Here is a 14253-nt window from a genome sequence, read left to right on the forward strand (position 1 = left end):
ATGTATACTCTCCCAACTTATTGTGCATATGCTCTGGATTTGTGTAATCCTGTATTCAAGAAGGTTTGCCTTTTTAGATTGCTTGTAACCCCAGTTCTTGTCCCATATACACTAAATCCCATGTTTGAAAGTAAAGGAGGCTCAAAATGCCAAGTCAATCTGGCTTTGTGGGCCGTCTTCAACTGCATTCCCGAAGCTCCTGAGGAAGTAGGCCAAAGCTTCCTGAATAAGCCCCCCCTCCACTCCCACTCTCTCTGCCCACCACCACTACGACCACACACCACAGCTTTGTAACTGTCTGGACAGCTGGGGCAGCAAACAGGAGAGAGAGAGATGCCTTTTTTTACTTCCTTTCACTCGACCTGTGACCTGCAAGATAAACACAATGTTTCAGTATGATAGATGAGATCAAACCAAAGCATGATCTGTCACAGCTCTGACTTGTTGTGTTTGTGTTTACGGTAGGTTTGGAGTTTTAGTTAACAAGCCAGTGAGTGGGAGCTGCATATTTTAGGATCCATTTAAGTTACTCTAAGTGCCCTTTGATGCATTTTAAGAGTTTAGTAGAGGCGGTGCACAATGATTAACTCTGTGCTACAGACAGTGTCTGTAGTTCTGCATAAACAGAAAAGGTTCAAACAAAACAAGACATAGATTGTGTGAAACGACAAGAACTCTGCTTACTCATCTTCATGTTTGTGTGTTTTCTCCATGTCAGTGGAGTTTTCTCAATCTAACACAAAAAGCTCACTTGTCCAGCCAAATGTGTTGCTTAATGCTGATTTGTTGCCGATCAGATTTTACTTGATGTACATTGTGAGTGGTTTTATATGTTATCACTACACTGCTATTAAATGCATGTCATGAAAGCTCATAATGTCAAGAGGAAACATTCAAAAGTGCAAGACAAGTGGATGCCAATGTGGTAAAGAAATTATATTTTTATTTGATAATGGGTAAAGAGATATAATCTACCAATCAAGGTTTAATTATAGAACACATTTCATACAAATCAAATGGAATTCAAATTGCTTCCGGGCGATTGTAAACAAGAAAAACACAAGTTAAAAAAACGGGGGGAAAAATACATATTAAATAACAAAATTGATTTTGAAGAAGAGACTAATGCACATGAAAAACAATAAAATATATGAAAGAAAATAGAAAATTAAACTAAATTAAAAATTACTTAAAGCGTCAAAATAATATTAAGAATATAAATAGATCAGATAAATAAATAAATAACATTTAAAAAAAGGGCTAAGGACAAAAGTTCAAGATAGATAAAGGCACTACAAAAATAAATTAAACTGAATAGACTAATCATTTTAAAAAAAACACGAAGTTAAAGCAAATAAAAAACAAACATGAAAATGATTATAAAACATTAAAATAATATAATTATGTAACCTGGTTCAATTCCAGGCCTCGATCATTTCCTGTATGTCTTCCACCCGCTCTCTACTCCCAACATTTCCTGTCTCTCTTCAGCTGTTCTGTCATTAAAGGCAAAAAGGCCCAAAAATGTACTCAATATCTCCAGCTCCTCTCAGGCTGTTCCATTGTCTCAGAGCGTAGTGGCTGAGAGCAGCATCACCAAAAGTTATTTATACATAGTGCAATAAGATGAGACGTTTTATTAATGTATTATGTATGTATATTCTCAAATAAAAACACCAATGTGTTTTTACAAAAGATGAGCCTTTGTCCATATTGTGAGTTTTAAATAAAGCAAGATCATTAATGAAGATTGAAAAGGAGAATAAAAGTATTTTCAACCAAATATGTTTTATTTTTATCAGACTCATAAGGAGCTAAGTAATGATAAATAATAATAATTTTATTCATAGAGCTCTTTTCAAAAAACAGGTTACAAATTGCTTTACATGGGCAGCAAAATAAAACATAAAATCACACAAGGAAAGATCAAGAAATAAAATATATTTTAAAAGGCATAAATTCCTTCAAAAGAACTCTGAAGGAATAAATTATTTAATAAACACATTTTTAAATGGATAAAATCAAATGAAAATAAATCAAATAAAGTTCAGGTTAATTCAGGAAATGCTCTGTGATTAAAAAAAAAGTATGTTTTAAGAAGGGAACTAAAAGAGATCACTGACTCAGCAGACTTGATCTCCTCGAGTAGATCGTTCCTGAGATTCAGACCCCTCACTGCAAACGCTCTGTCCCCTTAAAATCAATTCTAAAACATACGGGAAGCTGGTGAAGAGATGCTAAAACAGGAGGAATATGGTCTTATGTTTTGGTTCTAGTTGAAAGTGATGAAGTGTTCACCGTACTCTGGTTTTTAATCTTTTACTTCTTTTGTTTTTCCACCAGTTGTTAAAGCATTTCAAGAGTATGCAGAACCAGAAGAGGCCACCCAACCCTCCCCGCAGAGACGACCTCTAGCAGCAGGAGAGGACGAGGCTGTTGTGCTACCACTCGGGGACAACACACTCACACATAACCTGGGCATTCCAGTGCTAATAGTTTGCACAAAGGTAAATTATTACATCCAAGAATGCAGACAATCACATGTGTGAAGCTGTAGACTGTTTTTACAAAGCTGCTCAGAGGCACGTGTTTTAGAGGAATTCCTGAAACATCTGTTGATATGATCACTTGTCACACCCTCTGAAGTGTTCTCCTGTCTGTGCTTAGCTGTGTGTCCTAAGACAAGTTTGTATCTTAAGGATCCTTGTGTTGTCACCATGATGAGGATGTAAAGTCTGTCTGTTACCCATTTGTGAGGCAGCTTCTCTTATAAAGTGCTGACATTATAGTCGCCCATTAAACCTCCAGGCAAAGAGTAATGCTGAAAAAAGCAGTGTTGCTGTCAGCAGAGCTTCACATGCTTACTGTGACTAAAAACACATGAATGTGCTCTTTTTTAAAGCCTCTATCCAGCCAGGAAAAAATATTCAGCTTGGAGGACGGAGTGATCGTTCAAGACCAATGTTTGCTGTTTACAAAAAGTGTTTGAAAACCTGTAAAAGCTGTCACTGAGGTGATCGTCACAAGAGGCATGTCTAGGGAAGGGCTGTGGCTAGAACCACATGCCATTTCTCTGTTAAGATATTTAACTCTTTCCCACTCTTCTTCTCTCACTCTGCAGTGTGACGCAGTCGGCGTACTAGAGAAGGAGCATGACTACAGAGAAGAGCACTTTGATTTTATCCAGTCCCACATCAGGAGATTTTGCTTACAGTGTATCCTTTAACTGAGGAAGTATTTGGACTCGTACCACCATTGTCATTATGCATCTTACAGGCAGGACTCAGTCTGATCTCATCTTAATCCACCATGAGCAGAGCACTTTGCAGCATTTAACAAGTTACAGTGGCAAGGACAAGCATTTAACAAGTTACAGTGGCAAGGACAAGCTTCCTTTAACAGGTAGAAACCTCCAGCAGGACCAGACTCCTGTTAGACACACATCTGCTGAGACCGTGTTGGAGAGAGGGATAGAGGAGATGAAGAGAGAGAGAGATGGTAATGGTGAGACAGATAGTAGCAGTTGTAGCAGCTGGAGTCTGGCACGTCCACAGCAGCAGGAGCTCAGGGACTCCAGAAAGGTCTATGGTTAGGAACTTTAATGTGACAGGAAGACTTAAAGTAAGAGACAGGCAGAAAACTTGAGCAGAACCAGGCACATGCTAGACACACATCTGCTGAGACTGAATAATCTGTCATTACCGTAAAGTTAGCAGCCTTGACTGAATCAATCAGATGGAGCTGGCCTGATCTACACGTCAGTGAAAGAGGAGAAGAACCTGGATCTGCTTTACAAATATATAGTTCATAAGATGTACGAGTTCCAGTTCACCACATCTGCCTTAGTGGTGGAGAAGGACGCAGTGTTCATGTAAGTGAAACGCTTTATTAAATTATTCTCATCTATGACATTCGAAGAACTTCTTATTTAAAAGAAAGCCTGTGCATTGTTTTTTTTAAACTGTCTCATCTCATTTCAGTCCGTCTGGATGGGATAATGAGAAGAAAATTGGGATTTTGCATGAAAACATTACAACAGTCAGGCCTGAAGATCCATTTGAGGATTTCATCTCAAAGCCTCCAGTCAGAAAGGTATAGTGATGCAACCAGAAACAAAAGAACAAGTTTAGGGTTTGCACCACCAAAGTTAAATAACCTCATGCTTTCTTCTTTGCTCTTCTTCACAGCTGGTTCATGACAAAGAGATAAATGCAGAGGATGAGCAGGTATTCCTGATGAAGCAGCAGGTATGAGCTTTTTTATTAACCACTCATGATTCCTCCTTTTATTGGGATTGGAATAGTCTGATATATGTTTAAAATTTGAACTAGACTTGATGCTTGACGTCAAAATTTGTCTATTTTAAAAGTTATATACTGTCTTATTTTAGATTATTATAAACACATATTATTTATTCACTTTATTTTTATTTTGTATTTATTAATTTAATGTAGATTATTTTATTATTTATTTAGTTATTTTTTTGATCATATAATTTTATTTCTGTTATTTTTGTGAATTCAATTTCAGTATTTTATTTTATTCTGTTTTACTGGTTTAATCTTTTAGTATTTTAATATCTTATTACTTTATTTCATTTAGTGAGTTTAATTTCCAGTCTTGAATTTTAACATCTTATTTACATCCAGTGTTTTTTTTTATTTCTTCTATTTTATTACTTATATTATCATTTTTATGTACAGCCCTTTGTGTTACAATTGCTGTATGAAAAATGCCTTACAAATAAGATCTGATTGATTGATATTGAATACATAAACTTGTATAGGTAACAAAGAAACTACAAAGATTTGGCTAAAATCAAAAGGTCCTTCCTTTGTGAGACCTCAGTTATGATCCTGAACAACGTGTATATTTCCTCATGTTTGTTCTGCAGAGAATTTGAAGCTTCCACGTGACAGATGCCAATGTCTTCACTTCCTATTTTTTAAGAACATAAACCAGGAAGAGGATCCAAAATAACAATCACCAAAGTCTGCAGCTTCATTATAGAGAAGTTCTCAGTGTTTGTAGAGGTTTCATTTTACCCAGCACCTGACTGTCCCTGTATCAGGGGAAATCTAAAAAAGCTTGAAAAGTAGTTGGTGGAAACTGTCAACTCTAATCCTCAATGTGTGTTTGAATGTTAAGGTTTGTTTTTAAGTTGTAAGATAACTATTGATATTGTTTTCTTCACAGTCTTTGTTAGCAAAGCAGCCAGCCACACCAACAAGAGGAGCAACAGTAAGTGACACTACAATCTGTTTCTGCAGGATGAATAAAACACGCTGCTCTCACTTGTTTTCACCAAACTGTTTCTCTGGGGTCTGTGTTTCAGGAGTCTCCAGGGCGGACAGCCTCAGGATCTCCACGGCCTGCAGGTCGCGCTGGCCAACCCACAGTGGCCAGCAACTCACCGATGGCTGCAGTCAAAAAGCCGGACCCCAACATGAAAGGTATTCATACTCGTGTTTTTGGAACCTGATCATGGAGAGTACGACTTTGCATTCAAGGGCCTCATAGTTAGTGAAGTTTGTTCAGAGGCTTAGAGTCATTTCTTTTAAATTCAGGATTCTCTTTAATAATCCATGAATCAAAATGTTTCTAAAAGTGCTTTGTTGATGCTCCTCTCTGATCATATATGATCCTTTGGACGGTGCAGGGTTGCCCCCTGGAGGTAACAACGAAAACATTTCACATCAAACAGGATTCCTGCACATCTAGTGAGCTATGGCTGACTAAAGCAGAAGTATTAGTTTTTGCTCCATTTTAGAAACATTTGTTACAGTCTCCTAAGGAACATTGATCCAAGGCTCAAAAAGAGGAGATCACAATGCATAAAAAGGGACGCCGCACAAAAGAAATAATTAAACCCCAAGCTTTATTTTCAAAATGAAACCCTCTCAAATTAGAGAAACAAGAAAAACAAATAAAAGGGAAACAAAAGGGACTGGAGACCCCGCCCAAATCAACAAAAGACGGAAAGATGCCTGACCAGCTGTGCAATGGACCTCCCAACACCCCACCCTAAACTGACTAGGTATGAAAATCTGAACCTAGGGAAAAAGAATAAACTATGACTAAACGACCAAAAGTCTCCAGCCCAAAATAACACAACAAACATAACAAACCCCAACAATCCAAACAAAAAGAGGTTAAGGGAAAACAGACCAAACCCTCCATCAGCGCCAAATCACAACAAACGTTATCCTCAGACTCTTTCCAAACAGAGACGTACTCTATGTTCTAAGATTAACAAAAACCCAACATCAAGACAGGATAAGATCCAGTTCCATCTTACAGACAGGACTCAGTCTGATCTCATCTTAATCCACCATAAGCAGAGCACTTTGCAGCATTTAGCAAGTTACAGTGGCAAGGACAAACTTCCTTTAACAGGCAGAAACCTCCAGCAGAACCAGACTCATGTTAGACACACATCTGCTGAGACCGTGTTGGAGAGAGGGATAGAGGGAGATGAAGAGAGAGAGAGAGAGATGATAGTGGTGAGATGGAGTCTGGCACGTCCACAGCAGCAGGATATCTAAAAAAGCATTCTCAAAAACATCTTTATGTATCAGTCACGTAACAACCACCTTTCTACTGTTTGATCACCACACTATCAACGCTTTATTTCCCTGATATGGGATACTGTGGAGTAATCACATACCCAACATTAACATCATTAGATCCAGGAGATGTGCAGATTATCAAACCTACTCTGACAAAGTTAGGATTTTGGAGTGATGCACCGAACTCTCCTTTGAGAAGGGCCAGAGGAGTCTTATAGTCCTGTAATTTACAGGACCATAAGAGACCTGAGACCCAGAATGACTAAGTAAAAATATTGTACATTAAAGAAAAGAACTGGTTCATTAATAGTTACCAGGAGTAGAGTAGTTGAAGAGTTTGTAAAGTAGAAAATACCGCCATGCTGTCATCAAGAAGGGACATTTTTCAGTCTCATTTAATTTTTTGTTTTTGTTGTTTTCTTAAAGTTTTGTTTATGAAGAAGGTGATTTTAATGTCTGCGATTCTTCCATAGCGGGAGCTGCCAACGAGGGAGTGCTGGCTAACTTCTTCAACAGTCTGTTGAGTAAAAAGACTGGATCCCCAGGAGGCCCAGGAAGCCCAGGAAGCCCAGGAAGTGGAGCAGTTGGAGCCGGAGTGCAAGGGTCTGCCAAGAAAACAGGTACAGCCTTTTTTTCTTCCAGGTCTCCCACCTCTAATCCCTCTCTACTTTAAATCTTCTTGTTTACAGGTTAGCAGTGAACTATTTGAAGCTTTACAGTTGAGTATTGAGTCCCGAGGTTAGCTCCATCACAGAGTAAGCACTGCATGCACGCCGCAGTACAGACGAGAGGAGTTTGTGGACTGTTTGCTGTTTGGAGTTTTATCTCTGCAGCCTGAGACAGAAGGTAAAAACAGGAGAAAAGAACAGTTGTCCTCTGACTGAACATCATCTGAGGGAACTTGTGACAGGCCTGTATGCACCAAACTTCCAATCATAAGACCCCCATAACACTAACGTCTTTCACTTCACATCATCCCACACTGCTCTCCTGCTCAACTAATGAACAGTATTTACCTGTTTCACTTGAGTAACCGCTAGGGATGTAAGGATATATCACAAGGTGGTAAAAAATCGATAGAAATAAGGGTGGATTCAAATCGATTCAACGGAATTTGTGTTGCGATATTATTTTTAAACAGTAGAAGGCGCTATCTGCATTTCACTCCGCTTGTTCAACATCATTAAGTCTCTCGCGCTGCTGTCTCGTCACTCGCTAAGTTGAGCGTAACAGACATGGCGGCAGCAGGTGAAGACCGAGCAGTTCAGGATGCACCTTGTGTTTCAAGTCTGAGGTATGGCTAGGGTTGCAAAATTCGGGAATTTTCAAAGTTGGACACTTTCCATGGGATTTAACGGGAATAAACCTGGAATGTGCTAAATTTAAAGGTTGGTATATTTTAAGCATAATCCTGACTAAAACAACCAGATTTCATGCAAGTACAGTTGAATATCTATGCTATTCCTGTTGAGACCACGCCCCCTACATGCACTGTGCACTCCTCCATCACATGCACGGAGCCAGGAGCATAAGCTGCACTTTAGTTTATTTAAAGAGATTTACCTTATTTGTTTTGATATTTATTTTTTTTCATTTGGGAATCGTTCACTTTCCGTTTCTTTAGAATTGTTCTGAAATTTTCCAACAAGGTATTTTTGTACAGTTATTTTCAGTTTTTTTGCAAGGTGCTGAAAAAAAGTGTGCAGTGGTTTTATTTGAGTTACAACCAAGCGGCAACCTCCGGTTTAAAAATATGAGTCCAATGCGGAAGTGTTAAAAGCTGCAGTTCATCGAGGATCCGCTTGAGGCTGGCTCCGGAAGTACCGGAAGTCACATACACATGATTGGGAAAAGACGATCTTTGCAGCATTAATAAACATGTTTACAGCCTGGTACAAAAGACGAGTGTAGTCTGAATAGCTAATTTCTTGATGTCCTCTCACTGTGAGGGGGGTGAATTTTTTTCTAATTCGGCAATTTCGAAGATATTGAGATTACCAGTCTTCCAATGAGAGGCACAGCTGCCTGTGGGAACACTGCAGCTGTTGGCTAGGAGGCTCAAAGCCCGCCTCTTTACGTCACACTGGCTCGACAGAAGCAATATGGCTGCCGCAGCCGATTGGTCTCAAAACAGCTCTTCAGAAACAGATGGGTGACGTCACGGATACTAAATCCATATTTTTTACAGTCTATGGTTACAACACACCTTAAAAGTTAAAAAGGATTACTTTGTTTACAAAGAAATATAAGAGGAAATATATATATTGCAACTGTCCATATCTGAGAATTGAGTTCCATCCAGTTTTCTTAAAATGTTTAAAAATCATGGGTGAATCGTATCGTGGACCAAAAATCGTGATAAGAATCGTACCGTGGGTTGAGTGTATCCTTACATCCCTAGTAACCGCAGCTGTTTGCATGTTGTGTCAAGCTTCAGCATTTCTTTGACGTTGTTGTGTTAAATATAACAACCTCAAGAGCTGTTTTTAAAACACCAGAATGAGAAGGAAGTTGCAGAAAACATTGCATTACTCATCTCACTTTGCAAAACCAACTTTTTTCAGCTCCAAGCGACGTTAACGTGTGTGTGACCCAGCTGTGCATGTTCCCTTTGTCTGATAATGATCTTAGCATGTGTGAAAACTTTGGCAGCAAACCGACAAACTCCTGCATGGGACAGCATCGCCATCCAACCCCCATCCATCCTGCTTGCAGACCGCTATTTGAGATTACGCAGGCAGACGCTACAGGAGATTACTTTTGGGCTTTGTCTCCTGTTTTTCCCAAGGGCAGAAGCCGGGTTTGACTGACGTCCAGGCCGAGTTGGACCGGATGACTCGCAAACAAGACTCCTTGGTTTCAGCTAACAACATACCACCGCCGACGGAGAACGAAGCGTGAAGGCAACAAAAACAGCTGCATCGTCCACTGCATTATTACTCTGGAAAACAAAAAACATGCACATGTGAGCATAAAAAAAAAAAGACTAAAATTCCCAACGTCTATATCAGTCAGCACACGTGGTGGTTTAACCAAAACGAGTTTCAGATGCTATCAGATATTTTTGGAGTTCTGGTGATGAGGGGAGAGTGAAAGAAGAGATGTGGAGGTGTTAATGAGATGATAAGTGCTAAAGGCTCGGCTTTATTTCTGGCCTCTCTTCCACTGATGTGTTATTCTATGAGGGATGTCAGTGAATGGAAACGTGTGCACACTCCCTGGCAGTGCCGGGCTGCAGGTCCTCCGTGTTTCTGGGATAAAGCTCCCTCTCCTGATGGTGGAAATATCCGAGCTCCTGCGGCCTTTAGTTCAGCTTGTCTTGTTGGAAGGAATTTGGTTGCAATTGGAAAGGTATTTAAACTTTATATATATTAATTGAACATAACTAAAAATACTTGCAAACACATGTAGTATGTAAAAAAAAAATGTTGGATATGATACTGATGTATTTATACAAAGTTCCTCCTCTTTATTTTATTCTGTGCATCATTCATTGGTTTAAGGAAACTTTCGACTGTATCGCATAACATGTTAAAACGCCACTGACGTCATGACACTAATATGACCGGTCCACATCGCTGATAGCATATCATATCATTTACCCAAGTCATCTCGAAGGATTCTGTAAATATAAGTACAAACAAATCTATTCAGGTTAACTTGATTTTGTATAAAAATGCAATTCTGTCCAAATCTGAGAATAGCGTCTTTGACTAAATGAGAGTGGTTGGGAATTGACAGGCTTAGAGGCTGCAACAGAATCGCTTCTTTTGCTACAAGTGTGTATATTTGGGGAGGGGGTTGGGCAGCATCTTTCCTACTATAACTCCTAAGTGCCTCGCACAGTTAGCTGTTTATGTCATAGTAGAGGTGCTCGTCTACATAAGAGGATATGCACTGTAGCATCATCGGTTTAGAGGTTCTTGTCCTGTTTCTTTTTTTTTTTTTTGTCATCCAAATAATTTATTTTGTTTTACATTCTTGTTAATGTACAACAAACCTGTGGTCTCGTTATTTTCCAGAAATAAGATTTCTGTGGCCTCGTTGATCATGTTCAATAGAGCAATAGATTGAATGATTTCTTACAAACTGTAAAGGCTGCTGATATATTAAGAAACTAAAACAACCACGTGTTGGAACTTTGGGTCCCCCTCGACGAACATGGAACGTGGGTGAAACCACTCGTTTGCAGCCAAAAAGACACGACGATGTGCTGTGGTTTGAACAAAAATGACATATTGTATCCTGCAGTTTTTGACAGCGCTGTCCTCTTTTGGTTTCACATGTTTTATCCACCCCACTGTGTTTTTGCATGTCAGTTTAAAACATTCCCAGTTTCTACATGTAGTAGTTGTAGAAACTCGTCCCCTGTCAGGTCTTTTTAGTTCTTCTCTTCAGTGCCCATTCAAAATGACAACCTTTGCCTTCAATGTACAGCTAACTGTGTTTCACGCCGGGCACCCTGCCTTCACAGGAACGCTCCTAATTAATTTCCTTAAGGGGTTGCTTAATTGTCTTATGTAACTGTTTTTTTTTTATTATGATACTGCACCATATCAGAAATCTGTAATATTATGGTTTCATGACGCCATAATCAAATTAAGTACGTGTACATTATCATACGACTGTATGCAAGGCCCTACTTAATCCTATGGATAGTTTTCATCAGTAGCTTTCACAGAGTTAAATGCAAGTGTTGAAGAGAGCAGCTAATTGCTATCCAAACGATAGCAAGCAAGGAAAACTGGAGTGAATTGGAACAATGAACCAAAGATGCATATTAGTCACTACGCTCTGCTTTTAGAGTCTGCAGTCATCCATAAGATTAACCAGCGGCCGTTTGTCACGTCCCACTTTGCATGGAGCCCTCGCATTCCACATTTCAGGCCTAACATTGAGCTCTTATCTTGAAATGCGACCTAAAAAAAAAAAGGAGAGATAAGCCTTACTCCACTCTGCTGTATCTTCGGTTTGAGACATCAGCTGCAGCTTGTAGTAAATTCTCTAAATTTGAATCCAGCAAGGAGATAACCGTGAGACCCGTTATGTACTCAGTTTGCTTTATGCATGATTTATTTTCATTCTCGGTTTCTTTTGATCAAAATAAGCTCTTATTGTTTCATTTCTTTCTGATTCTGTCCTTTTTTGTGACTGGGTGGGTCACACCTGAGGGTCTACTGGGGACGTGGATGAAGCACAATTTTTAAGCACCCACTCATGTTGGAGTAAGCACTTTTCCTCGGACAGTTTAAGATACAGAATGCATCTTCTTCTTTCTTTGCCTTTGCCTTTTTTTTTATTAGAAGATTTAGTGTTTAACTCGAGCAGTTAACCTTCACTACGAACTTAATTATTTATCTGCATTTGCTGCTTCAGTTATGTAAGCTGCCCCTGGTGGTTAACTATGGAATAACGTCTCTGTACCGGTGATATCGATCATTAAAAATCACTCATCTTGAAATATGATGCTTTTGGGACATCTTAAAGTAGATCAACCAAAAACCATGATCCCTTCATTTTCAGGGTTGTCTTTCTTGCCTATAAACGTCTCATTATTCGTGTTTACATCTTTATTTGGCGTGTTATGTTTGTCATGAATATTTACAATTAAAGAAGAATTTGTAACGTCATCTACCACCCTGATATTTCTTCTTAAACACGTCCACACTTGTTATAATTTGGCGTTTATCTGAGTGGAATGAAGTGCTCTCATGCTGCTTGGTTTCTTTGTAAAGATCGGACATTGCTCCCACGATTGATCACTGAACAGACGTTGTTACTTTTGTACTTAATCGTCAGAGGAAGCTACCGCCTCGTCACATCCTAACTGAATTGCCTTCGACCACTATCGACAGTCTGCTTCTATACGAGACTTTGAGCTTCTGCTTCCAGCCCTTTTTGTATTCAGGATATCAAGACATTGTAAGCACATGGCTGGCTGCATTTTTGTGTCCTGATATAATTCAGAAGTTTGATTGTATGACTTTAACACAATTCTGTAGCCTCTAAGCTGCCATGTGGATTCTTGCTTCTTACGCCGACAAAGATAAGGAAAATGTTTATCAGACCCCTGGCTTCAATAAAACCAAGAATACAAACTTTGGCTGACTTTCACTGTTTTTGGGTTCATTTTTATTCAAGGTTTATTGAGTTATAACTTTGCAAGAAAACAGCAGCCTAGCACTAAAGCACTGAAACCGCACCTCCACACAAATCAAGCTATACCAAATGGGGACATGACTTGTAAGTCTCCATTAGGTTGCTGGTTGCCTTACTTAAAACAAAAGACTCATGGTTATTGTAAGTTTACTCCTACCTCTTCAAAAAAGCCTACAAGATGTGATCTCTGCTCCCTTCCCATGTGTGATCTGTCCTTCTGTATACTAGACCTTTATCTGTTTTGCACATCATGTAAAGCGTCAGAGTATCTAGAAAAGCACTATTTAAATCTGTTCTATTGTTATTATTGTTAATACAAGATTGCCACGCACAACCTCAGTGTATTTGCAAACCACTGAAACACTATTGGCATTGCACATATGTACAATATTTATATTCTAAGTTAGGGGTTCCCAAACTTTTCTGCCCGCGACCCCAAAGTGATTAAATGTTGCTTAATTTAGCTTGTCTTCAGAAAATGAGCCTACCTACACTACCAGTCAAAAGTTTGGAAACACCTTCACATTCATTGTATTTATATTAATTATTTGAAACACTGTAGGTTAATACTGAAGACATCATATATATACATCAACATATATGGAATTATTAATTAAGAAAAAAGTGTTAAACAAACCAGAATATGTTTTATATTTTAGATTCAGTAAAGTAGCCCCCTTTTTCCTTCATGACAGCTTTGCATAGTCTTTTTATTCTCTGAGTCTGCTTCATGAAGTGGTCTCCTTGAATGGTTTCTAATTAACATGAGCCTTGTTAAGAGTTCATTTGTAGAATGACTTGCCTTCTTAATGTGTTTGAGACCATCAGTTGTGTTGTTCAGAGGTAGGGTTAGTACACAATGGATAGCTCTATTTGACTACTGCTGTAATCCATATTATGGCAAAACCAGATTATTTCATCGTTTTTAGTCTTCAGTATTAAACTACAATGTTGAAAATAATTAAAATAAATAAAAACCATTGAATGAGAAGGTGTGTCCAAACTATTGACTGGTCGTGTGTTTTTAAAGGCACAGTAGTTCTCTCACTCCCTGATATGTTTGTGCTCAAGTATTCGTCATGTTGTGGTGTTTTTTAAAAATCCGCCAATTTAAAACTTTAAAAACAAGACAGATATCAGCAGAAGTCTGAAAATGGTCAATGTTTAAAATATTACACTTCCTTACTATGATGCTATACCGGACATGAAGAGGTTTTCTGTCCAAAAGGTCTTCTTGAAGAGAGACTTGATGGGTTTTTAACGTACTGGCTCTTGTGTGTGACCGAGTTATAAAACAATAAGTGATGTGAGAAAATATTGCATGCATGTAAGCTCTTGCTGACTGAAGCTGCACATGCATTTGGCTGTGACATTTCAAGAGGAGCATGCAAGTAACTCTGCACATTTTTCTGACAGATTTTCAGTCTTTATAAGCTCAGTAGTACCATTTGAAGAATAAAATGACGTGCAATTTCCCTGTGCTGAATAAAAATAGATAATTCACTCAGTTATCAAAGAAATGCAT

At 38.7% G+C, this 14253-nt stretch overlaps 1 protein-coding gene across 2 annotated transcripts in view; it reads left to right on the forward strand.

Annotated features, from left to right (window-relative positions):
• The window catches only part of dync1li2 (dynein, cytoplasmic 1, light intermediate chain 2), a 20670-nt gene extending 7998 nt beyond the window's left edge, over positions 1 to 12672 (forward strand). Inside the window, exons 5-13 of one of the 2 annotated variants that reach the window (XM_034680867.1) lie at positions 2344 to 2507; positions 3122 to 3215; positions 3736 to 3871; positions 3981 to 4092; positions 4188 to 4247; positions 5197 to 5241; positions 5336 to 5453; positions 7043 to 7189; positions 9363 to 12672. In XM_034680867.1, the coding sequence (XP_034536758.1) occupies positions 2344 to 2507; positions 3122 to 3215; positions 3736 to 3871; positions 3981 to 4092; positions 4188 to 4247; positions 5197 to 5241; positions 5336 to 5453; positions 7043 to 7189; positions 9363 to 9379 (893 nt within the window). In that variant the 3' untranslated portion in view covers positions 9380 to 12672. Of the gene's footprint in view, positions 1 to 2343; positions 2508 to 3121; positions 3216 to 3735; positions 3872 to 3980; positions 4093 to 4187; positions 4248 to 5196; positions 5242 to 5335; positions 5454 to 7042; positions 7190 to 9357 lie in introns of both variants that reach the window. The other variant, XM_034680866.1, reaches the window with a different exon arrangement.
• The last annotated feature ends 1581 nt before the right edge of the window (positions 12673 to 14253 follow it).

Source organism: Notolabrus celidotus, chromosome 3, assembly GCF_009762535.1.
Source record: "Notolabrus celidotus isolate fNotCel1 chromosome 3, fNotCel1.pri, whole genome shotgun sequence".
NCBI lineage: Eukaryota > Metazoa > Chordata > Actinopteri > Labriformes > Labridae > Notolabrus > Notolabrus celidotus.